This window comes from Larimichthys crocea, chromosome XIX (assembly GCF_000972845.2).
Source record: "Larimichthys crocea isolate SSNF chromosome XIX, L_crocea_2.0, whole genome shotgun sequence".
NCBI classification, from domain to species: Eukaryota; Metazoa; Chordata; class Actinopteri; family Sciaenidae; genus Larimichthys; species Larimichthys crocea.
This window is the reverse complement of record NC_040029.1, coordinates 9,207,307-9,232,196: the sequence shown is the minus strand read 5'-3', so window position 1 is coordinate 9,232,196 and position 24,890 is coordinate 9,207,307. Positions and strand designations below refer to the sequence as shown.

Genomic DNA, 24,890 nt, shown 5'->3' with positions numbered 1-24,890 from the left:
CGCTTGTTCTTTTTTATTAATTATCAGCTCTTTGAGGAGAGGATGAACCTCGTGCTCCACTGGTTTGACCTGTGGACTGACCGACAGAGGAAGCACCTGTTGTACTCTCTGCTCACACGCTGCACCAAACCCCAGCTCAGGTAAGTTCTACCTGTCTGTGCCGTGACGATCAGGTGATGGTAGTTTTTAAGTCTCACGGTGTCTGACGGTCTGAACAGGTACTGTCGGGATCTGCTGATCGAGACGCTTCCTGTGACTCAAGTGGACTTCACCTCGGTCCTGCCTCGGTTCCTGTCCCTGTACGTGATGTCGTTTCTGTCCCCTCGTGACCTCTGCTCGGCCTCCCAGGTCAGCTGGCACTGGAGGGTCCTCACGGAGCAGGTGAGTCGCCCAGCTGAGAGAGATTTGAGTTTCCTCACAGGCTCATTGTTCAGATCTTTCTTCCCTGTCTCTCAGGACTGTCTCTGGGCCGGCCGGTGCATCAGGAGAGGCTGGTTCCTCCCGTACACTCCCGTAGAGAAAGAATACGGAGCGTGGAAGAACCACTACGTCTCCTGCGTCTCCACGCTGGACTTGCTCACTCCACGGGAGGCGGCCGAGCAGTACGGGACCCTCAACCGGCCGAGCACAGGGGCGACGGAGGAGGAGGAAGAGAGGAGGAAGGAGAGGAGGGTCAGGCAGATGATCAGAGACAAGCTACAGGAGGAGAAGAGTGAGTGTGAAAGAGAATAATCAAATAAAAAATACAGATCAGTGCTGATATCTGTGAAATTCACAGGAACGTCTATAAGAACCAGGAGAGCCTGGGGCGGAGGTGGAAGTACCCAGACAGGGAGGCCCGGCTCTGGACTGACGTTCAGCTCTTCTCCCTCTCTGTCCTGGCCTCCAAGGACTGCCGCGTCCTCCAGCCTCTCTCTCAGCCTGGACAGCCCCAGGACTGCAGCCCCGAGCTCGGATAGAGTCCAGACCTCCAGTCCGAGAAGGTGAGAATGACGCAGTAACTTTCTGATCACATTGCCGTGGCTGCTGGACATGAGAGGCTTTGTTACACTAACTTCACCTCCGTCTTCTCCGGCAGTGAGCGGCTGAAAGCCAGCGGAGCGTTGTCCTCCTTCACCTACAGACCCGCACCGCCACACACAGCCCCTCCCATCCATCGGCCCTCTCCTGCCCTCTTACTGCTGATCTCCGACAGGATTCCTGCCTATGAGGTGAAAGAAAAACTGAGTGTAAAGAGTCACAGCGGGAGGATGAACGTATAATATTTCTCCCCGTCTGCTCGTTCTCTTCCTAGCTGTTGCTGTGCGGTGTGAAAGCAGGAGTCATTGTGGTTCTGTACGACCACAGAGGGACTCTCTCGGCTCTGTTAACCCAAGCGGAGAGGGCTATTTCTGGGCAGAGAGTTCAGAGGCTGGGCCTAGTTGCTCCAGGAGGAACGGATGAGATCCAACTGCTTCACAGTGAGAATTAATAATCCTGTCTGTCTTAATGTGTTGGAAACTCTAGCAGGGGTACTTCCAGTCCAACTCGCTAGTTTATCTCTCAGGATACCGTGAAGCACATCTGCTCAAACCATTTAACGACTCCTTGTTTAGCTTGTATAGCACCTTTTGTTTGGCAGAGACAAACCGTCATAAATTTTAGATTAATTTCACATAATGTACGACCCACCACACTCCAGAAGTTTAGTCAGTTAAGTCAGATTTAGTACGGCCGGTTGTTGTTGGTGGTGTTGGAGCGGAGGTGCTCTGTGTCTGAAAGCTTGAACCCTTCAGGTAGTTTCCTGTCAGAGAGGACTCTGCTGACCCCCGACCACAGAGACTTCTGGGAAAAACTGAGCGGCTGGGTGGCACCGGCTGAAGACGGAGGAGGGATTGACATGTTCTCCCCGCTGGCTGCATCTGGTAGGTGGACACAGATGTGGAAACACACACACACACAAACACACACATTACTCTGGAATCTGAATTTCTTCGTGTGTCCCAGCATCAGGAGTGGCTCTGGTCCAGACTCTCTCTACTCTGACTGGACTGGAGGTTCGAGCGCCGACGGGTCTCGCCACCGGAAGTTTCCAGAACAGTGAGTCAGCCTGACTCAGCTGAGAAACTTGAACTGAAACATGTTTGTTAGCTGAGGAATACACTGAGAGAGGAGAGTGTTGAACCAGCTTTTGTTCTGTTTATATTCTAATATAGCAGTTTTCATTGTGAGTGGCGCGGTCTGCCATCCCGTGCTGGCTCCAAAAAGCTTCAAGATGCATGTAACCTACATGTCAGCACTTCCTGCTGCTGCTTCAACTCGTAAAACAGGAGATGGCTTTTATTGTGAAGGAGCCACAGGAAATGCTGTAATTATTATCAAGAATGTGTCAAAATAAGATAAAAACAATCATTACTAACACTATCTCCACCCTCCCAGTCCTGAGCGAGTGGTCTGGCGGCGCCGTGTGCTCCGGCCTCTCGGACCAGCAGCCAGCAGCTCCGGCGCTGCGGTTCATGTGTGAGAGCGTCCTGCGGGGCTGGTGCACTCAGGCTCAGTGGATGGAGGAGGCTCTGCGGGAGATGAGGGGCCGCCTGGGGGCGCAGCTACAGCGGGTGAGCCTCCAGGCCAGAGGCCGAGCTCTGGGTGGGTGTCACACACACACATGATGTCCCTGCATATTTGGCAGCTTGAAGAACGTGTGGATACGTTTACAGGTCACTGTCTGTGGGAGAACGTCTGCCTCGAGGAGCTTTGTGTGTCCGAAGATCTAAAGGAGGCTCTGACGGAGGGACTGACTGCTCTCACACGACAGGACGAGGTGGGAATCACTGTGAAGGAGTTTATACTCGTTAAAAAACGAACCGCATCAAACCTCGTCATGTTCCTCTTCAGACCAGACCTCTGGAGTTTCTTGCCGTCTTCCTGACAAGATGGAGCGAGGAGAAGGGAGGAGGTGGAGAGGGACAGTGGAAGAACAAAGGAGGAGATCTGTCTGTAGCAGCACATAACTCACAGAAACGCCTCAGCCGGATACCTGACCTGCCACAGGTGTGTGTGCTTTGTGCATTCAGAGTTGCTCGACAGCGCGCACGTCATCTTTACAGCTCTCTTTTCTTTTTTCTTCAGGAAGTTTTAGATTGGAGAGGCGCCGTCGCCAGAGAGCTGCACCACAGCGAGTGTGTTTACGTGGGGAGGCTGGGCGCCGTGCTGAAGGTACACGATGTAGTGACGCGTTCAGAGTTCATCGTTTGACGTGAGTGAGAAGTATTTCAGTGATGCTGTCCAGAAAACAGCCGATCAAACCGTGGGGACTTCATGTAAAACCTTTTATAATCCAGGTGTGTTACAGATTAGATTAATCACAGCTCTGCAGCTGCATGGCCTACTTCTTCCCCACGTTTTTATCCGTCTGATTTGAGGAGGAGAAATTAGATGTGCAGAGACACCATCTAACATCTGTTCTTCGTGAAGGTTTACCAGGAGCCGCTCACAGCAGCGCTGAACTCCAACAGAGCCATCCTCAGCCACGCCGACATCCACATCGTCCTCAGTCCCGTCATGCACATACTGGAGCTCAACAGGTACACACACTTCCAACATGACCTGTTTCCTGCCTGGCGTGTGTTTGCTCTGGTCTCCACTGTCTGTGCAGGCATGACGGGTGTGTGTGTGTGTGTGTGTGTGTGTGTGTGTGTGTGTGTCAGGGTGTTTCAGGTAGATTTACAGGCCCGGCTGCAGCAGTGGGATGCAGAGCAGTGTGTCGGAGACGTGTTTGTAAAGCTGTGTTCAAAACTCCGAGTCTACACCAACTACCTGAACAACTACACCACCGCCCTCTGCACCATCGACAAGGTGAAGTCAGACGACGTGTGCGCCGTGCACGAGTCAGCTGGTGTGTGCAGTTACATGATGTATGAACAAAGTGTGTGTGTGTGTGTGTGTCAGTGCAGGGAGGCGAAACCTGCATTTCGGGCTTTCCTGAAGAGAGCAGACAGAACGCTTGCAACACACATGCTGAGGTAACACACACACACACTCATTTAAATCTGTTTCCGTGACGATCATCTGCACAAAACGTGTGTGTGTGTGTGTGTGTGTGAAGCCTTCAGGAGCTGCTGCTGTGTCCGGTGTGGAGAATCCAGGAGTACGTGACTCTGCTTCAAGCTCTCTCCGTGCACACACAGCCCGGTCACCCGGACCACACACACCTGTCCTCCGCCCTCAACACCCTGCTGCGATTCATAGCGTTCATACAGAAGGTGCAGCGGCCACGCCGAGCAACGAGTCTGGTTTTTAAAATCTGTTCAGTCACATAAATGAGACACGGATGTTTTTCTTTGTGTTTGTAGTTAAAACGCAGCTCGGAGAGAGACGGCGCGCTGGAGGAGACGCAGCAGATGATCCAAGGATGTCCGGTAAGAACACGAACACACACACAGACGTACTCGCTGAAGTGTTTTAATATGAATGTGTGTTTTCTGTGTGTGCAGCGTCTCAGTGAATCAAACAGGCAGCTGATCATAACTCAGGACGCTGCTTTGCTCCGGAGCCCCGACGAGCAGATTCCAGACTCGTTCAGGTAACACTCTCCTCCTCCTCCTGCTCCTGCTCCTCCTGCTCCTCCTCTTGCGTTCAGAGCGTTTGATGATCTTTTCTTCTTCTCTAGGACCTACGAGCAGGTGTCTGACGTGAGCTTCTTCCTCTTCAACGACGCTTTGGTGCTGACGCGGCGAACAGTGCAACACACACCTTTCACGCTGGCTCACCAGAGCGCGCACACCTTCGTGGCCTCCGTGGCTCTCGCCAGCCTGACCGTGAGAGAGATCACGCACTCGCGCTGTGAGTTTCTAACACGTGAAGAAGGCGTCGCGTGCTGAATATCACCGGTGATGGTTACTGGAATGTGTTTGTCTCTGCAGACGTGAGTCACGCTTTCGTCCTGGAGGGTCCGTGCCGTTCGTGGGTTTGTGCCACAGAGAGAGGCGAGGAGAGAGAGCACTTCCTGTCTGTGCTGCGTTCAGCAATCACCTCTGCTCTGAGAGGACACGAGTGACGGCGGCAAGACAAGAGGAGGTTTGAACACTGTTTAGACAGAACACGGTCTCACGTCCAGCTCAAAAACATTTCATACGACCTTTAACGAGGATCTTGATGTTTCTATAAATCGTCAAAACCTCCTGATACTTCAGATGCAAACGTACATATTTTGACAGACAACGTTCTGTTGAAAAAGTCACATCTGCACTCTGTCGCTGCACATCTGCTGCAAGTTAAAAAAAAAAAAACTGCTGTGGCGGTTTGGTTACAGCTTTTATAAACTTTTTATGGCTGTTTTTATGTCCCAATATGTTGACGTGTCAAACGCAGTGGATGTTAGAAAGCGGTCCGTGTCGTGTCTTTGTGTTTTGGTGTGAAGTAGCTCCGATCCGAGCTTCACGACATGCATTCCTCTTTTGTGGACTTCTCAGTCGTCCAGGTCATCTCACTTCAAGAAGAGTTAATCGCGGGACTGGACCTCTCATCCAAGACAGATCGTAGACACAGTTTACGTGGTCTGTTAGTGCTCGTCGTTGAGAGGCCACTTGCTGTTCAGTCTCCTCAAAGCAGGTCATTGCAGGCGGAGGATAAGTGATGTCTGAGGGATGCTTTCTCTACTTTTACGTCGTCTTCCTCACTCCTCTTTCAAACCACTTGTCCAAAACACGAACAGCACTGTCACTAAAAGACTGCCGTGTCCAGTCTTGTGCCTTCGTTTCAAAGATATCACGAGCCGTGGGTTGTCGTTGTTGAGATGAAGAAGCCTCTTGAATGAGAAGTGAAACGTCCAGATTATCAGATCTCTTGTAACTTTAATGTATTTCAGTGTCAATAAAGCTTCATGTTCAAACGCTGTTTATTTCTGTCTAATCAGATCAGACATTTCTGTTGTTCCAGGTATAAAAAGTCTTTATTGATAACCAAAAATAACACGTCACATTTTAAAGATCATCACTATCAAGGAGCTTCGTTACAACACGTCACTTTTACACTTATGTACATTATTGCCACTTTGTTTTTAAAAAATATCCAAAACATTCACTTTCTTTCATGTTTAATATTCTAGTGTTAGGATGATCACATGAAATGTGTTTTTCTTTATTTACACGTCATACAGTGTGTGTGAAGTACGAGACTGAGCTTTACTTATATTACATCTAATATCTGAAGTAACCGTGAGGATGTACGACGAGCTGATAGAAGACAAATAAAACCTTCTGAGCAAAAGGTTGAAAGAGACGAGCCGTCACAGTCTGCGGTTCACTAGATGTGGGTTGTTGTTGTTGTTGGGCTGCTGATCTTTCCCCGTGGCCTGATGGCTCGACTTGTTCTGCAGTCCCACGGTGGACGCCGCCACCGCCGTCCCCTTCTGGGAGCTGTAGCCTTTCGGTTTGGGGATCCTCGTCGGTCCTGGTCGCCGGAATGCTTCTAGAGGTATCTGTGTGGGTAAAGAGACAAACGATGAAGTCTGACAAGGAGTGTTTAGACTGTCGGTTTGAAGACTTTGAAGGTACGCAGACTTACAGTGCAGGACATGGGCAGGAAGCTTTGTATGCTCAGCCCAGATCTGACGCAATACTGATGACGACCACTAGATGATATCAAATCATATTTTATATCTGACTGCAGCACTTTGTCCCTGAAACAACTGTTTCCTCACCTCCACAGCTTAGTCCTGCAGTTATGTGATTACATCCTGTTGTTCAGTCGCTCTGACTGTGATTTTATCCAACGTTCCCCAAACCTGAGTGAAGGTCAGCTGATCAAAACAAAACTATTTAGATGTTTAGAACCCAAATGATTCACCAACATCAATGCATGATGAAAACAATCATCAATCGCAGTCTTTTTTATTGGATGATGGAAAAACCTCGTCCCCCCAATATTCCCCCACTTCACCGCATTAATAAAAACAGTGTGAGTTTGTTGCTTAGAGACCGGTGTTTGGCTTTCACAGCAGCACCGTCCAGTCTGCAAACAACTAAAAAGGAAGTATCACGGGAAACATCACGTTTCTCCGACACCTAAACAACTCACTGCTCTGCTCGCTGTGCCATCGCTGTTCAATCAGTGTGTTTACGTTACGTGTGTGTGTGTGTGCAGACCATGCATGACCTGAATGCTTGTAGTGTTTCCTCAGCAAAGCTTCATTCATATCTCTTGTGTTTATATTCACATTTAAGAATCTGAGTGTCTCACACGAATGGAGAGAGGAGCCATTGTCTTCGATCACAGCTTGACTCGTCTAATTTCACTTTACAAAAAGTGCTTACCACCTCCAAAGATCCGTTTGAATTAATCTCACTGCAGCATTTTTAGCCCCGCGTCCCTCACGGGATGTTTGAAACAGAGACTTCTTTTTTAAAATGTTGGACACGAGTTTTAATCAGAGCCAGAAATTTGTGTGAATCTGAAACTTCCCAGTTTTTCCACCAGTTTCATCACACCCCGCTTGACTTTATTCCCGAAAGCAGCACACACACACACACACACACAGAGAAAGCACTTGGACTTGTGTTCATGTGTGGCTTGAGGTTTTTGAGAATTAACAAAAATCTGCAGTGAACTACGTCCTTTTAAATATTCATACAGGGGTATAAATTTCAGAGTAAGTAGGGCTTATGCTTGGACGGAGCTAATGGGCCAGAAAATCTGCACGGGCTCCATGTCATGGGAGTGCTGTTGATTTTACATGGAAAAGGTTCTTTAATGTGCGGCTTTGTTCTCTCGTATATCAGCAGTGCAGCAGGAGTTCAACTAAGTACTTCCTCTGCCTTCGCGCTCTGTAATAACCGACGGCGGGCTGTGTCCACGGCAACCAAACACGAGGTTTGTTTTGGTGTGTGAGAGAGAGAGGCTGCTTTCACAAGCTCTCACACTCTCACGCAGTATGAAGCCCTTTGTCTTCCCCCCTCACACCACTTCTTCTTCTTCGTTGTGCGTTTCAGGTCGAGGTGAGCGGATTGATGAGGAAATCCGCTCTCGCCTGCGGTGTGATACACAACTCGTGTTTCTGGCAAGGCCTCGTGGTAATCAGCCTCTCTTGGCAGCACACGTCGGTAGCTGATTGTTTAAAGTGGCGTCATGATGTTTTTGATGCTTTAATTCAACCCCCCCCTCTAAAAAACAAAGCTGCTGATTTGTGAGTCCGGCGTGATAACAGCGCCGTCGTCAGCCAACAGAAACGGATTCTCAATGAAATGCCCTCTGGCTCCCAGCGCGTCACTTGACACTCATTTTATCTGTCTGGCAGCGACAGCAGTCGGATATCTGTCTCTCTTGGCCGAACCAGATGAGCACAGTTTATGAGTCGAGTAATTCTAAAGTGAGTCAGGGGGTAATTGAGGTCGCAGACAGCGATCCCAGCTGCTGGATGCTTTCTCAAGTAGTTTTCTAATGAATAGCATCTTGTTTAGCGCCTTGCATCATATCATCGCCCGACCCAGACTGCCCCGGATCCGGTTTCTCCAGCTGTGCTCCTTCACATTCTCTCAATTTAATGCTCGATTTAATCGTCTCCTCGTTGTCACACTGGTTTGTGTGTTTGCTCGTGTTGTGTTTGGGTCGGGTTCGACACTTTTCCTGCAACAGCGAGGTCTCGCCGTGTATCTCTGCATCTCAAATCTGTCTCACCTCGAGTTCAGGTGACAGTCATCCTCAAATACTTCACTAGAAACTGTTTTTGTCTTTGTAAATGCACATAAAACCAGCTCATCTATCTGAAATATACTTCCCCTCGTGATTTATATTCTTACTTCGATTTAGATTTACAAAAAACGACTGCAACAAAACTCTTAGCTTTGTTGTGAGACATGACATTAACGAGCAGCACACCAGATAAAACGATCCCACATCCTCCCCACTGCATCCTCTCTCTCTCTTCCTCTCCCACATCCTTTTCATTCCTGTCTTTCAGTCTCCGTCCGCTCATCATCGTCGTCCTGACCTTCGACGCAGTTTTTTTGATTTTTATTTAAACGAATCGCACATACTGCACGCGGTAACGTTTCCACTGTGGGCACACGAAACCACACGCGGAGGAATGCGTATACACGGAGGAACATTCGTAAGTTGCACTGATGACTCATTATAAAAAAAAGGACATGATTCATGGGAGAAAGCAAAATAAAACAGACGTTTTGGGTTACTACCCAATGAATGGCAAGCGACGTGAGGCTTTCTGCTAAAAGACCACTGAGGTTCAAACTATCAACAAATACATTAGTGTTTCTGAGACCCAGGCGTTGTATCGGGTTCTCTGAAGGGGCTTTTTAATGTTTTCCTGGCGTGCAATCTGTGGTGATGTCGTAGAAACGAGCAACAAAGGGCCGTCGACCCAAGATGGACATGAGCCTTAATAACCACTGTCTTCATCTGCTGATAATTTAGTTTAACATTAAGAACCAGAGAGATCAGTTCGTCTGATTTAGTGTGTTCTTTATCACTTTTTTTGGAAAACCTTACACGTGTGATCTAATCTAGTGAACGCCCTTGAAACTGTCCGTTCAAGCAAGAAGATAATTGAGCGTCTCCCCCACTGTCCTAACCATCTTTGAGTAACACGTGAACTATAATTCTCCGTCTTGCACTTTTTAAAATAGATTCACCTCCACCAGCACCGCTCTGAGGTTTAAAGGTTTCAAACAGTTTCCGTTGTATCATTTCAGAGAACCCGGTTCACATCACGCTGGTTTTCATCCTCGGCTGCTGCTGTGCTCTGGATGTAAGAAGAAACTATGACATCAGCCTATGATTTTAACTCGAGCGAGCAAAACACATGTGAGAGAGGAGGGTTTTTTTTTTGTACGAGCACAAAGGTTTTTCAGACAACTCTTCCACTTTTTTAGTATTATTTAATTAGGTCTAACAAAAGTGTTGACAGTCTTCATGTTCAGAGTTAATTATCCTATCTTACACACTGTGTAACAAACACATGTGTTAAAAAGTTACTGTGCATGCACCAAAAAAAAGAAAAAAAATCAACTCAAACAACTGATTTCAATCTAATCACATGTTCCTCAGATTATTTTTTAATTTTTTTTACACATTCAAAACATGCTGGATTTAGTGAATAAATGAAAATTGGCAAGCATGGATGACAGACTATAAAACATAACACTTCTTTTTGCACACTTTAATTCTCAGAAAACCAAACAACTTAAATCATAATGCAGTATGTGGAATATGAAGTATAAAAACTGGTATGATACATCAGTGTGAATAGTCTCGACTACATGGCAAATTGAGCCACTGAGTACAATACAGTAAGTGCACATAAGTTAAAAAAACAAAAACCTGGTGTTATGTCAAATTAAATCAAAAGTTCTAGTGCTTTTCAAATTGGTATTGTTTTCTCATGCAGGCAAACAATTGTTTCAACTTAATCACACAAAACCAAGCAAACCAAAATGAAAAAGGAAAACATTCAAACCCCGGTTCAAACTCATAAATCAAGTAAAACAAATGTATCAGGGTATAGAGTTGGGGTGTAAGGGTCTATGGTTGGACTGGATCTCATGGGCGGGATGGGATGGAGGGTTTTTGGGGGTTATCGGGTCAGTCATAGGCATTACTTACTGTAATCTGTGATGGCCTTTGGATTGGGGTGGAGGTGGGCTTAATCATGATGCTACTTGTGATTTTGCTGTTGCCTTTGGCAGTGGGAGTGCTGCAGTTTGCAAGCACCTGCGTCCTTTGCTCCTGGAGTCCAGGCGTGTGGCACGGACTCAGCGTTTGCGTCGGAGTGCTGATGCTCTGAATGAAGGGGCTCCCTAAGTGAATGTGGATTTTGTTGTCCTCTGTGGTGATGACGTTGGGCCCAGAGCTGTTAGACCTCTGGACCTGCCAGTTGGTTTGCCTTTCCGGGGTCACGCGGAAGACGGCGTGCCCTCCGACGATCTCCACCGGCTCCGTGGAGAGGGAGCGGTCAGGGGTCCCTGTCGTGACGGACACAATTTGTATAGGGGACATGGCTCTGTCTGGTGTTACAGAGCCACAAGAGTCAGGAGTCATTGCTCTCGAGTATGTGGCCATAGTGAAAGGTGACAGGGCTCTGTCCGGTGAACACGGCTCATCAGATATCGGGGAACCTTTGGATTTTGTCGTTGGGGAAATGGATTTTGCAGTCGGGGATATTGAAGCGTTCTGGATGATGGTAATTCTCTGTTTGGGTGGACCCCCGCTTGTGGGTATGACGGCAGTGCTTGTGAATGACTGGGTGTTTTCTGTGGTCGGGCTGGTGATCTCTAGCGTTGCTGTGTTATGTCCGTGGTCAGGAGTCACTTTAATATGCAGAGGCTGCCCTGGACTGTGGGTCAACACAACATCTCCGGGCTGAACGTGGTTGCCGTTCTGCCGTGCTTGCACTTTACCGTTCACCTGATGAGGGGTGTCTTTGTTTTTAAGGAACGGCACTCGCGCTCTCCTCATGTTGTTCAGATTGTTCACGTTATTGATGAGCGAGGGGCTGCATTTGGTGAGCTGAAGCTCGTTGCTGTAATTTGCGTTATCTTCAGGCTCGCTCTCGTCGTACAGCTTCCCGTTCACCACGGCGCGTTCCAGCGGCGCCATCGTCTTACAGTTTGGAGACATGAGGTCAAGCGGCTCTGTCTGAACCTCCTTGGTGGAAACATGAAGGTCTGAAAAGCGCCGTCCGTTCATGCCAGGGCGAAGACTTTTGCTAAAGCGTCTGTATCTCTCAAGCTCTCTGGTGAGTGTCTCCATTTCTCGGGCCAGCTCTTTGTTTCTGACCTCCTGCTGGGTCAGCTTTCTTTGCAGTGTAGAGTGGTCAGTTTTCACACGGCAGATGGACTCCTCTGTTCCCATGTATTCATGGATCTTTTCTTTCAGAGCTGCCACCTCTCTGGTCAGATGACTAGACTTTGCCTCCTCCTCCTTCAGGCGTTTATAAAGAACATGCTCCTGGTTGCACTCTTTCTTTTCAGCCAGCTGGTACTTGGAAAGTTCCTTTCTGGATATTTCCAGCTCCTCCATCAAGGCTTTAGCTTTCTCTTGTTCATTGTTGAATCTTTTCTCCAGTGATTCAAACTCCTCTGTTTTCAGGGGCTCACCTTCCACCACCTTCATGTCCTTTAATTTGCGTCTGAGGCGCTCCACCTCCTGCGTCAGATCCTTGACTTTGTTGTCCTCTTGTTGGAAGCGGTTAGCGATGGGTGCTGTAATGTGCTCCTCTTTGGCCTTGCTCCTCAGGTGTTCTCTTTCTATGGTCTCTAGAGATTGCAACCTTTTCTTCATCATGTTGATCTTAGACTCCAAATCGTTGCTCCGTTCCTCCTCGTCCCTCAGCTTGGCCTTCAGGTCATCCCTTTCCTTCGTAGCATTGCACATTTTCTCCTCCAGCTCGGCCTTTGACCTCAGTGCTTTCTTGCTCTCCTCAATTAGCTTCTCTGTGACTGATGTGACTTTGTCCTGCTCAGCCTGAAGCTTGCCAGTGCTGTTCTGGACCTTGTTCTCCATTTGCTTTAGCTTCTCCGCCATTGCTTTCCTCTCATCCACCAGCATGACTGTCAGAGTCTTTAGCTTGGTTAGATCTTCCTTCAGTGTCAACTCTGTCTTCCCCAGTTGGCTCTCAGCAGCCTCCAGTTCTTTGACCCTGACCTTCAAGACCTCCAGCTCACTGGTCAGAACCTTTGACACCGTCCTCTCCTTCTCCAGGTTATTTTTGAGCGAGCCACATTCTTGTTTGCTCTTGCTGAACGCATCCTCTAATTTCTCCAAATCCATAATCCTGTGGTTCAGTTTATCGACTTCGGCCTTCAGGCTCCGGCTCTGATTGGCCTCTTTCTCCAGTTTCTTATTGAGGTCCCTGCAGTGGTCCTCCATCCTGATCAACTCTTCGTCCTTTCCCTCCATTTCAAGTACCCTTTTCCGTAACTCTTCAAGCTCAGACATGAGGCTAGAGTTTCCACACTCACCGCGGCTAATTTTGTCTCTCAGCTCCTGCAGCTCCTCCTCGGCTCTCCGCAGGGTCTTGTTGGTCTCCTCCAGCTCATCGAGCTGTCTGCTGAGGGCTGACAGCTTCTGGCGCAGCTGCCTGTTTTGGGCATCCTCGCTGGTCAGTTTGGCAGTCATGGCGTCTTGCTCCTGATGGTATCGACCGGTTTGGTCACGCAGCTCAGCCTCCAAGCGAAAGACCTTTTGCTCCTCTTCCTGCAGACGGGCATTAGCTGAGCTCAGCTCCTCCTGGGCTTGTGAAGCGCTGGCACTGAGTTCTTGGATCTTAGCTGTTTGTTGTTTCAGCTGCTCGGTGAGACGCTGCTGTTCATCCACGACCATCAACGCAAACGACTTGAGTTTCGTCAGCTCCTCTTTCAGGCTTGTGACTTTTTTGTTGTTCTCTTCGTCCTTTCTCTCCTGGTAGGCCTTTTCTTGATCAATTAGCAACTTCAACCTGTAAAAAAAGCAAAACAAACATGAACTTTGGTGTCAAAAGAAACATGGAAATGTTATGTTATATATGAAAGGTGCTATAGAAAGTCTACACCCCCACTGTCTTTACCCATTGGGCCCACTTCTCCGAGCACTGACACGTCATAAACACTGTTATTTTCCCTGCATTTCTGAGGCGGACTAAAGTTTTAATGTCATGGAAAATTTAACACATCATAAAAAACATTACTTTAACTCTCTCAGGTTGGTAGTCTGAAATACCTGTGGGTTTTTTTTTGTTATTCCCTCGTTGCCAGCTAATTCTCCTATGGTTTGGAAACCTGAGTTACTGCTGTAAATATTGGACCTTGAGTTTAACAATCGGTGAATTTCAGAAAGTTTCCATCGAGTTTGAGAGTGTACCATATGGCCCGTTAAGTCCTGTGGGAAGTAATGGGGGAAAAAAGACTTGACAGGCAGCCAAATGTTGGTGTTGACCTCCGAGAATGATCTCATCAGATAAGATGAGCGACGCTGTTAAAAGGCTGTTTTCTGTCCAGGATGTCGACGCTTTCATCAAACACAAACTGTAGAAGGAGCTCAGTGGATGCTGGATAAAGACTAAAATATAAATAAAGGACCCTCCACGTGGAGGGAGGGACACAAAATATTAATTTCAGGCTCTTTTTAAATCATTTATTTCCATAAAAATCTAATTTCTCATCTTCCTATGTGCAAAGCCCCCAGACGAGGCGCTCGAATGATGTCAGGTACATTGCACATGTGCGCCTCTGGTCGCGGTGAGTGCAGTGCGCGGCCGAGGTCAGTGCATCTGGCACATGCATACATCACCGGGCCAAAGTGCCTACAGCCCCATGGGGAAGGTATGTTATGACTGCTGTGTGTGCAGCTGCCAGGCATTTCCACACAGATGGCCCACTGGCATGGAACAATCCTTTAATTAAGGGGTTCCTCGACTACCAGCCCCTCCTTCGCCCCCTTCTACCAAAACTACCACCTCCCCATTTTTTCTCTCGTTCTTATACATTTAAAGGAATTCCCCCTTCTTCCAAAGGCAATTACAGTCCCACAGAGTTTATACAGAAACCCCCTCACACACACACACACACACTCAGGGATCACTAATTCCACATGTACACTCGGGTTGTGGGCCATGATGTAAGTGTGGTAGGGCGGGTCACTTCTCAGCAGTGTGAGTGTAATGTCATTTCTTTCTTTCAGTAGCTGCTTAAAGGGTGGGAGCGGGTCGAGCGGGCGCACATATATAAGTTATATAGTCGGGCTTCATGTGTGAACTGTTCCGCTCATCGAGGGTGTAATCAGAGGAGTTTGGGACAAAATGACACATCCTGTGTCGAGCTATTAATACGATCTATAATCAGCTAGGAAATGATGATTATTATTACTATAAACACGACTAACCGGCTGTTTATAAAGCTGCTAGATCTGCTTAATAAGTACTTTTATTTCTGCTTCTTAATGCTTGTGCTTCACACTGTGTCACTGACTCTGATCTGTTTTTTATTTTAAGGTCTGCTTTGTTGACTTTAAGTTTGCCCTTGTTATATTCTGGCAGCCTGACCGCGTTGATAAAATGTTAATCATCATGCCGTGCTTTTTATTTATTCTTTTTTTTTTTTTTTCAAGGACTCTGGATAAGAGTGTCCACTTTATCAAGAAAACTCGCATGTGTTGAAAAATTGCATCAAACAGTGAAACTCCTCTAAAACAAGCAGACGTCTCTGCCGCTCTAATCGCTGTTTATTCAAGCGCTTATCTCAGTCCCTCGCTGTTTTTCTTGTGATGTCATCGGCCGAAATAGAAAGAGAAATGCACTTTGTTCCCAAGTCGGACTGGAAACTCTGCCTATCGCTGAAATATTTCCAAGTCCTGAACTGGTTTATTAATCCTGCACGCAAGGGCACTAATAAAGGCAAATCCTCTGAGAGGAAACTGCACGGCTCCCATCCCCAAAATACACAGCTTGCCTCACACACCAGTGAAATCACTTGTAGCCCTTTATGGGGCTGTATTCCCAGTGCACCCTGTGGTACACGTTGTTTCTGAACTTTTTGTTCACTGGACACACACGCAGACCAGCAGAGCCACATCTGAGAGCATTTTTGTTGTTAGACGGTAATTTAGCTGTAGATGAAGTGACCTTCAGTGACACTTATCTAATGCTGGAGGCCAACCGCACTTTAACAAGTAGCGGTAGCTCGACTGACCAGCTTTTCGAGAAGCCATACGCATAAACATCACTGATCTGTATAACATTTGTGTTTTATCTCCGCCGTCGTTAGAGAGCAGCCCCCTTTCATGCAGACATCCGCACAGCTTGAAAGGACATTATTCCAGGGGGATAAATTGCACATAAAGCTGATGACATAACAAGTTTCATGGCTATCAACATTACAAGACACCTTACCACCCACTCTGCAGCCTGTGCAACCTCTGCAACAGGCGCCAGATCTCCCCTGAAAACGACGGACGCATGACCACCGCCACGGGTCGTAGGAGTCATTTGATGAGTTGGGGTGCAACTTGCTGGCTTTGTTACACATTCAGGGAGTCACACCAGCGCGGCATTCCTGCTTTACAGAGAGAAACTGTGGCTCAGCCGCTGCTTAAAGCCGTGTTACATGTTCCATATGTCAATGCCGCTTCCTCGACCACAAGCGATTAGGTCATGTGTGTACAGACCGACATATATCTCGCCTCCGCTTCACCTCGTGGACGGTGGGCCTGAGTCTGATTGATGCGGTGCACGGACTGTCATTAAAGTCCACGCAGGCGAAGTGATATGCCCCCAGAGAGAAATCAGCATGTGTAAAATATGTAGCTCTGATATTTATTAGCTTCCTCGTGGTGGTGATAAGTTTAAAAGAGTCTTTATGAGTAAACGCTGAATACACATTATGTAAATTCTTGAGCTGACCCCTAATAAACATTCATGTTAGCAGTGATCACAAGAGAATAAATCAAAGTATGTGAAACTCATCCTTCTGCTCTGCTCTCTCAAAGTATGCGCTTCATTTTCGGCATCTCATGCACGCAATTATGTTATCTTGTCAGTAAATCATGTGACATGCCCAGCACAGCTTTCCACCCGACAAAGACCGAGTCTGAAACGGTTCAAATATTTAATGAAGTTTGGCAACGGCAGATCACAGTCCGACTCCTCGGCATGTTAGACGAGTCGTGCTCTGAGTAATGAATTAAAACATCCTTAGAAAAGTTTAAAAGTTAAATTAAGCTGATTTCCCACCACAGTTTATATATAATTTAATACATTTTTAAAAAGAATTTAAGGCTTGAACTTTGAATTTTGTCAAACAGCTCGAGCTCCTTTTTGAAACCTCGTATAACTCCTGTTTTAAAAACCTCTCAGACTAATCAGAGTCTCACAAAGACACAAGAGCACCATGAAATGATGCTGCCCTGAACATCTGCACGTCTCCGAGCCAATCAAGTCCGACAGCTGTCTGTTTAAAAGTTTTTAAAGTTTGAAGTAGTAATGTTCAGCGTGCCTACCTGTGCCAAAGGCTTCCCCGGCTTCACTGCCATAAGCTCATTATCTTCCCGTACAACACCCGACCATCAGCTCGTCCTCTCTCTGTGTGTGTCTCACTCTCTGAGTAGCTGTAATGTGGGCATTCCTGCAGTCAGACCAAACAATAAGGGATGTGCTCCCTGCCTATGGACCATTACATCATCAACATGTCCTTATATGGAGCTTTGCATTGCAGAGGCTCGCAAGAAGGGGGTGTGCTTGCTCGTGTGTGTGTGACCGAGCGGTGTGTACATGTCTGAGTGTTTAAAGGATGTGGCAGCGAGCAGGGAAAGGTTTTTTTTTCTTGACGTATGTAATGTGTGAAATATCTGTCACTGCTCCGGAGGCAGGGCAGTAGGTGAGGAGAGACAAGGGAGTTCGAGTTACAGTATTTCCTCCTGGCTCTCTTCAGCGTTTGTCATTTATTCGTCCGAGGAGGGAGGAGAAGGGAATCGGCTTGCAGAGTTAATAAGAGTTTCTTGGATGAAGATTTGTAATCGAGACGGATGCTGAAGAACAAGACAAGACGTGTAACACACATATCTTTGACATGTGCGGCGAAACATTCACGGCCCACACCGAAGAGATCCTCTGACACACGACGGTTAGTTAGCAGCAACGTTCATGATTGAAATCATGCTGGCTGCAGTTCCTCTGACGTCCACTTGAGGCTGGCTCCAGAAGTGAGTCAGTCTCCATAAGTCCCCATGTTTCACAGCAGAAATAAACATGTTTACAGCCTGGTACAAAAAACAGTTTTGGTCTCTGTAGCTAATTTCCCCGTTCATGACAACTGTACTGAGGGTGAATTTATATACAACTCACCTGTTCACATTATATTAAGGCTTAAAGTTATGCAGGATTAAGAGCGTGGGCGCTTTAAATTGACAGGTAGGTGCTGTTACAGATTGTTCGTTTGAGCAACCAGACTTTTTGTTTGAATTAAATCTTAAACTTTAAAGAAATGTCACTTAAATGGTCAAACAACTGAACATTTAGTGGAAAAACTGGTACAAATTACTCAGAGTCGCAGCACTTGTGTTGTTATGTTGTATGTGGCAAACGCTGTGAGAATATCTGAAGCGAGGGTTGGGTAGTTAAACATCTTACCTGTGGGTGTAAAAGCAGCTTTAAGCTAATGGCTCCGCAAACAAAAAGGATTTTCACGCAGCGGTGTAATCACAGCTTCGACAGGCACACATTGCTCTTTATCAGTGGCGCATTGTTCACTTCACAATACCTCAGTCTTAACTTCCATTATCAGATAACTCTGACTTAACTCACACATTTCTCAGGCTACACGGTGACTGAATCCACCTTTCGAGAGTCTCAACAGTGTGCGTCATCTATTGTCGTGCGATGGGGAGCAAATCTCTGAGATATTTCTAGCGGGAGGTTATTGCTTAGCTGTCAGTGTCTCTATTGTTGCTGCCCTGTTTGTGCAAACAATGAGGCTGCGTGGTGCAGAAAACATTTAGAGAAACTCAAGTGGTGACATACTTCCAGACGAACACGGTGCACGAACAGCCGGACCTCAAGGCGACCGTGCATGAAACGCAATGAGACAGCAACAAATTACTCACATGTACGTATCGGTCTGTGAAAACACAAAGTGTGTTCTGTCGCCGTGCGCTTTGAGGCAGTTATAACCGATTCCAGCCGTGCGAGCAAATGACAAGGGCAAGACTCTTCCTGTCTCCTGCCCAATAAATAAAATATGTCATGCCTTCACAATGGCTGAGGTCACAGTTACTAAAAGTTCGGAGCTTTGCCAGCCGAGCTCAAGGACGGAGAGATTTGCTGGCATTAATTTAAAGCTGCACCAGGCTGGATTTTATATATAAATACAAACACAGCGTACGTGTCTGACCGATGCAGTGACGCAGATTAATAGTGATCAATCAAGGCACGTCATCCAACCTGACTTCATGACCCTTCTGCTGGACTGAGTGTTTGCCAACAAACGGCATAATTACAAGCCCCTGGTTTGTACCCTTTGTGCTGTCATTAATTTAGCTTTAAAGGATGTAATTACACATCAAACTAATGATAGAATATGATAGACTAATGATAGGAAGTCCAGGCTGGTATGTTCAGATTGATTTAACTTTAAGTCCACAAACATCTACTAACCATCTTCACCAACTTCTGAGTCCAGAAATGTAAAACAGAAATCTTCAATCTCTGGCCAACAGTGTGCTCCAAGCAAAATTTAATTAGGTGTTCTCAAAATGCTGACGAATACAACAAATGCCAGCATACACACTGTGACTTAAAGTCTGTTCGTCTGGTGACAGATGGAGCAGCTTTCCGTGAGCCAGCAGACACGACTCGAAAATTCCTTAAAAGAGGTAAAACTGAAAACATGTGGCAGTTTCACGCCGTTTCTGACCAATTGGAGGAGACTTTTGTTGGAGGATAATGAATGAGGCTGTGTGAAAAGGTTTGGATGACCAATCTTGTGCACACGGCGCCAATAGAAGCCAAAGATAGTATTTCTTTTTGGTCAAGAACTTGACATGTCGCCTATGCAAACACACCAAATTTGATTTTGTTTGGAGAATACTGCAAGTCTTAAACTTGTTATTTAATACACCGAGCACTGTGATGGGGGCAGACTTTTCTTTAAGCGCCGTATGGTAATTGTCACATCTGCTGTTGACAGCTAAAGGCCAGGGGATCAGAGGCTGGAGGAGTTGGGAGCTCAACCAGAATGACATGGCTGAGCTCCCTGCGGAGGTTGAACTCTCGACTCTTTCTTAAAGGAACCAATTCCTGTGTCCACTTGAACGTCTTACAACAAGACAGCTGAGAGAAACGTCTCTTTAAAGTAGCTCTTCAGTAATTTGCCACAGGGCCATGGGAGTTGGGGCTTAGTTGTGCACACTTGGGCTAAAGCAAGATTGATTTCAGGCAATTTAAAACATTTCACAATGTTCACAATCAACAACTAGCCGTCGAGCTCAAACTCTAAACTATGATGTATTTTAGTTTTGTATTCTCGCCCATTTCCTTGCAACAAACTGTTTGTTCTTGGAACAAACAGTTCGGTCATCCAAATTTAGATTCTATTTCTGGATCTGGACATATTCGGGGCCCACGAGTACTGTACACATGAAACAGATGTCGGGGATCAAACACGAGATCAGGCCACACAAACAAGTTTGCTGTGACAAGCCTGTGCCAAATGACAAATAGTGGGGGAGATGAAGATGTGTTATGTAACCTCGATGGCATGACTGTAGCGCTGACAATACACAGAGGAATGTCGAGGTTTCGGGATTTGGTTTGTATGAGCAACGTGTGCGGTTCGGCAAGGCAGTTGTTAAAATCTCGAGGCACGGTCTTCCGGCATTTCAGCACGCTGCCATGTTCTTCTGAGCTGGAACTTCCTGGACAAAACACGAGTTACACGGATGAATGAAAGGATTTATGGTGCTACATGAAGCAGGAGATGATTTGTGATTGGAGACTACTCCCCTTGTCCAACTGTGACCTGCTCTACGAAGGCTGTGTTCAGACCAGCATTATTACTATGTCAAAGAGAATCAGCCTCGGGGCGTCCTTGTGGCCTAGTGGTTAAGATGTCTACCATATAATTGCAAAGTTTCCAGTTTGATTCTAACCGGGGACCTGTATTCCTGTCTGTATCTACACTGTCACCGTCCAAGTAAAACAAAGCGCCAAAAAACTGTCAGAAAAACCCCCAGAAAAGAGAGAGCTGAGCCTAGATCAGCTTCTACCGCAACATAATACAACATCATCCCAATAAATTGGCCGATTGACGACATACAAGACTACATGGTATTTTTACCTCACAGTCATGAAGACGGAGGCGGAAATGAATCAACTATGTGGCGTTTTGGAGATCTTGTGGACCTGCTGATGCATTTCCATTCACCTGTTTAAATGCAGACTGGACTAGACGAAGTCCTGGCTCAGACTTTCCAATGATGCAGCTTTGTAACGGTACAAGTTAACAACAAATCTCTGCCGCTGGTGGCTGGAAAACCTCAGCATTAACAGATGCCGATGTAGGTAGCAGATCGGCTCGGTTTCCAGATCGGCTCGTGGTTCTTCTGATCACCGAAACTCAGCGAAAACCAACTCTGTCAACTCTCCAGGAGACGTACAGGGTTTATCTAGTTGTGCTCCTGTTCGTTGATGTTCATTGACATGATCACGACGTTCATTTTCGACTTCAGGACAAACAGCTCGTGATATGAAAGTCCGGCTGCCCTTTTCTTGCCCTGGACGAACTTTGAAACCTCAAAACAGCACGCGACACGCTACCAGTGATACTGTTATGTCTTACTTAACCTTTGAACTTGCATTTTATCAGCTTTCCTCTTGTTCCCTTTGTGTGGTGCACCACTAATCAAGCGAATCGAGCTTGGACGTGAATCTATGGACAGCTTTCGGGAGATCACGTTCCCCTCTCTTGTATTGGGCCTGAAAGTCCGCTTAGACCTCAAAGACTTGGCTTCTGCTTTTAAGGTTATGTGAGTGAACACGCGATACGGGATATCCTTGATTTCTGTTACTTACACAATCCTCGTACCAGCTGTCATACAAGTGCGTTCAGAGAAGACACCTGTGTTCAGAGTTTGTGTGCATGTGCACCGGCTGGTACCTGATATCTCACATGAATCTAAAAAATCATTAACGTCCAAACCAGATGAGATACTGCCGAGTTTCTCTGTGAACTCTCGGGTCTGATGCACGTTTGCACATTTTTGCCCCGTGGCGGTACGTTGTGTGATTTAAGGATCCGATCAGCCGTCTGCGTGCAGCAGAACCAGACAAAGTCAGAGACACCTCACCTTCTCCGTGAGTGCGAGTTTCTGCAGCCGTCACGGACGAGGCCCGGTCTTGCCCCGCACACTCAGCGCTGTCTGCCCAGAGGCTGATTACCTGACATACATACATGACATCATCGGCTTGTAATCAAATCCATATGTCTCCTTCCCCCTCCCTCCTCTCTCTCTCTCTCTCTGTATCTCTCGCTGGAATTCTTTCCTTCGTTTTATCCACCCATGACTTTGTCTCCACATTCCTCTTTCTGTTTGTTTATCCCTTGTCCCCCTCTTTTGTCTCCGTCTTCGTCCACCACCTCTTTCTCGTTTCTGTTTTTTTACGGCTGTTCTCTGGCTCAAGAACTTTTGTTTGTAGTCGTGACATGCCGTACAGTCTTGCCTAGTTAGAGATGGGCTCGATTCATCTCCCTCTTTGACCTCCGTTATGTTCCTAACACTGGACCTTTAAGTCGTGTCCGTACCTTGTATTTTTGTCTTTCTAATGAAAAGTGAGAGTGGGGGGATGACCTCTCACCTCTCTTTCTGCCAGCTGTAACCCTCAGGGAGAGTTTGTAGCACTAAAAACACGTCCGCTCGCCTCTTAAACAGAAGTTTTCTACATTTTCTACATTTCCCTTCATTGAAGTTTGCTGCTAACAAGATATTTGAGTCTCAGAAAAGCCTCAGACTAAAGGAAAATACAAACATGTGTGTTTCTTTTTTTTTCTTCTGTTGAGTCTGAATGTCTGTACCTGTCTCCATAACTCACTTTCACTGTTACATAACTAGGATTTCACAGTCTCATGCAACCTCAAGAAACCCAGAGAAACTGTTCTCTCTTATAGCTGCAGCTTATTTGTTCCTTAGAGACGGTTTAAATGTTTTTATATGATCAGAAAAATCTATAAAAAGTCCCCATTTCTGGTGCAGTGAATTAGATAAGAGACCTCCTGACTGCTATCAAAATGTCTGTGAACGTCTCTTTAAAGCCGTTTCAGTCGGTCGAATAATTGAGACGAAGTATTCGGGGTTGGTTGGAGGCACGGCGCAGCCTATTTTTCCGACTTCTTAATAGAATAATCGTGTTGTTCTTTCCCATCTCCAGCGATGTAACACGTCATCCCACCGCGCGGTGATACAAGATTATAGGCAGGAATCAATCTCGCAGCTTCAGATTGAAGGGCTGGACCAGGTAGACAGGCTGTAATTTACAGACTAACAACAGCCATTGCCTAACAAAGGATCACACTTGTAGTGCGAAAGCAGAGGTGTGTACACGAGTGTGTGTGTGTGTGTGTGTGTAGGGCAGGGCAGGCGTGTGTCTGCTGCCCTCAATTGGTACAGCTGATAATCATTACCCTTACAGCACTTTGGACTTTGATGTGAATTGCAAACACTTAAGGAGGATGTTTCCATCGCTGTTTGCACAGACGTGGTGGATTTCAAACTCACGGGTGGGGGCCACGCATCAACCACCAGCCGTTACGTGCACACGGTGGCATCGACTGCAGCAACAGACGAAATATCCAATCACGCAGCGCGATACTGACTTCAGGTTAAGGCAAACATCGGCGTCTTGGTTTAATCCAGAGAAAAGTCTGCACTGACTCGAGACATGACGTGTTTATGAACATTTTACAGAAACCACGACCTTTATCCAGAGAGCTCTCGTCACCACAGCGTAAATTAGTACTAAATAAACAAATGGAAATAAGCTGCAACTGAAGTCTCACCTATCAAACGCTATAGCAGAGAATATATCCAGAGTATGTCCGAGAAAGAGGCCGATGTTCTCTTCATCTCAATGAATCCACAGCCGTGATTAGTAATTAACTGACCAGGAAAGTCAAGCTCTCGATGTTCCAACCCTCAGCCGTGGTCACGAGTTTTGGGGTAGTGACCTAAAGAAGAAGATCACAGATACGAGCAGCCGAGACAGATCCAGAGGCAGCTCGGAAGGAGCCAGTCGAGGCGGTTCAACATGCAAGAAGACGGATGGATGGATTCTTAATTAATGGATTGGTTTCCCTACAAGACGGGCTCAGGTCGGGTGGTGTGCCCTAGCTGGAAAGCAAATTACCTGCACTGCATTAACCTCCCCCTGTGAGATCTCAGAAGTACCACCCGGAGTTCAAGTCCCCCTCTTGGTTGCCCGACAGCATCTATTAAAGCAATTTGAGCTTTGGAGCCTGACTCCTGCTATTAAGCTCCACACGGCGGTGATCCCGTCACACCCTGCTTTTAACAATGACAAGAGCTTAACAAAAGATCTTGTAACTTGGCAGGAAATTCACACACATGCGCTAATCTGTCCAGCTGTCAGGTGAGCAGAGTGGATCAGCCTCCAGAGACTCTTTGATGGTTTCCTGATGGATTAGCATTGATCTCAAACGGTGCACGGAGGCGCACGAGTGTCTCTTTAATCAGATTTCAAGCAGCCGAGCTTTCTCGCTGCCGTTTTTCACACCTGCGTGCTTGTAGATTTACCTGTTAATCTGTTGTTTTGAGCTATAAAAGGCTGTGTTCTCATGCACATCACCTCCGCCTGCGCCCGAAACAAAGGTTGTATTTACGCAGTTAAAGATAACTGCGCTTCAAAGCCCTCGGCGCTGAGGCTGTGTTTAAGGGAGAGGAGGGGGAGCACGTATCTTTAAATGCCGGTTCAGCCCGGAAAAATTACAACGTGACCACCAGCCAAGTTTGCAGGAAATGTACTTGAAGTTTGTTCCATTTGAATCCGAGTGAACAGCTCATCAGTTTTCAGCGCAGCCGCCTACTCTTTCCGACACACACATTGTCATAACAGCTCAGGACAAACAAACTTCTGGATATTAGGGAAGCATCAGCGCTGTGTATCCAACTCCTACTCAGATATCTGTCCCATTTACTCATCCGCTGACTTATCTACAAACACTGTCCGGCATCTTTTAAACACAGGAAATGAGTTTCCTAATCTGGCCAATGCTTTCACAACTGCGCTAATGGAAAAAGTCCAAAGAGTCCAGTCCCCGCTGATAGAGGTGTCATCACATTGCTATTTTTTGATGAGTTGGGCAAGGAATGTTTTTTTTTTTACGTAACAAACATGAGAACACACTTTTGGCATTGAGGTC

At 46.7% G+C, this 24,890-nt stretch overlaps 2 protein-coding genes across 10 annotated transcripts in view; one reads left to right on the top strand and one right to left on the bottom strand.

Annotated features, from left to right (window-relative positions):
- Positions 1-24,890, top strand: part of ect2l (epithelial cell transforming 2 like) — a 194,377-nt gene that overhangs the window by 124,100 nt on the left and 45,387 nt on the right. For 5 of the 8 annotated variants that reach the window (XR_003464293.1, XM_019273226.2, XM_019273225.2 and 2 more), the window contains exons 2-21: positions 28-140; positions 219-381; positions 457-712; positions 779-983; positions 1,079-1,211; positions 1,295-1,460; positions 1,776-1,904; positions 1,987-2,079; positions 2,419-2,625; positions 2,697-2,800; positions 2,875-3,030; positions 3,109-3,195; positions 3,454-3,563; positions 3,687-3,834; positions 3,928-4,001; positions 4,085-4,241; positions 4,332-4,397; positions 4,473-4,561; positions 4,649-4,821; positions 4,902-5,055. Coding sequence is in view for 7 of the 8 variants with exons in the window: in XM_019273226.2 (XP_019128771.2) it covers positions 28-140; positions 219-381; positions 457-712; positions 779-983; positions 1,079-1,211; positions 1,295-1,460; positions 1,776-1,904; positions 1,987-2,079; positions 2,419-2,625; positions 2,697-2,800; positions 2,875-3,030; positions 3,109-3,195; positions 3,454-3,563; positions 3,687-3,834; positions 3,928-4,001; positions 4,085-4,241; positions 4,332-4,397; positions 4,473-4,561; positions 4,649-4,821; positions 4,902-5,035 (2,763 nt within the window). In the remaining variant the exon portion in view is untranslated. Of the gene's footprint in view, positions 1-27; positions 141-218; positions 382-456; positions 713-778; positions 984-1,078; positions 1,212-1,294; positions 1,461-1,775; positions 1,905-1,986; positions 2,080-2,418; positions 2,626-2,696; positions 2,801-2,874; positions 3,031-3,108; positions 3,196-3,453; positions 3,564-3,686; positions 3,835-3,927; positions 4,002-4,084; positions 4,242-4,331; positions 4,398-4,472; positions 4,562-4,648; positions 4,822-4,901; positions 5,857-24,890 lie in introns of those variants that run through there. The other 3 variants (XM_027291856.1, XM_019273224.2, XM_027291852.1) reach the window with 2 other exon arrangements.
- The window catches only part of filip1l (filamin A interacting protein 1-like), a 57,960-nt gene continuing 38,975 nt past the window's right edge, over positions 5,906-24,890 (bottom strand). The window contains exons 1-3 of one of the 2 annotated variants that reach the window (XM_010742595.3): positions 16,963-17,236; positions 10,597-13,429; positions 5,906-6,457 (exon numbers count right to left, since the gene is read on the bottom strand). In XM_010742595.3, coding sequence (XP_010740897.2) covers positions 6,266-6,457; positions 10,597-13,314 — 2,910 coding nt within the window. In that variant the 5' untranslated portion in view covers positions 13,315-13,429; positions 16,963-17,236 and the 3' untranslated portion in view covers positions 5,906-6,265. Of the gene's footprint in view, positions 6,458-10,596; positions 13,430-16,962; positions 17,237-24,890 lie in introns of those variants that run through there. The other variant, XM_010742596.3, reaches the window with a different exon arrangement.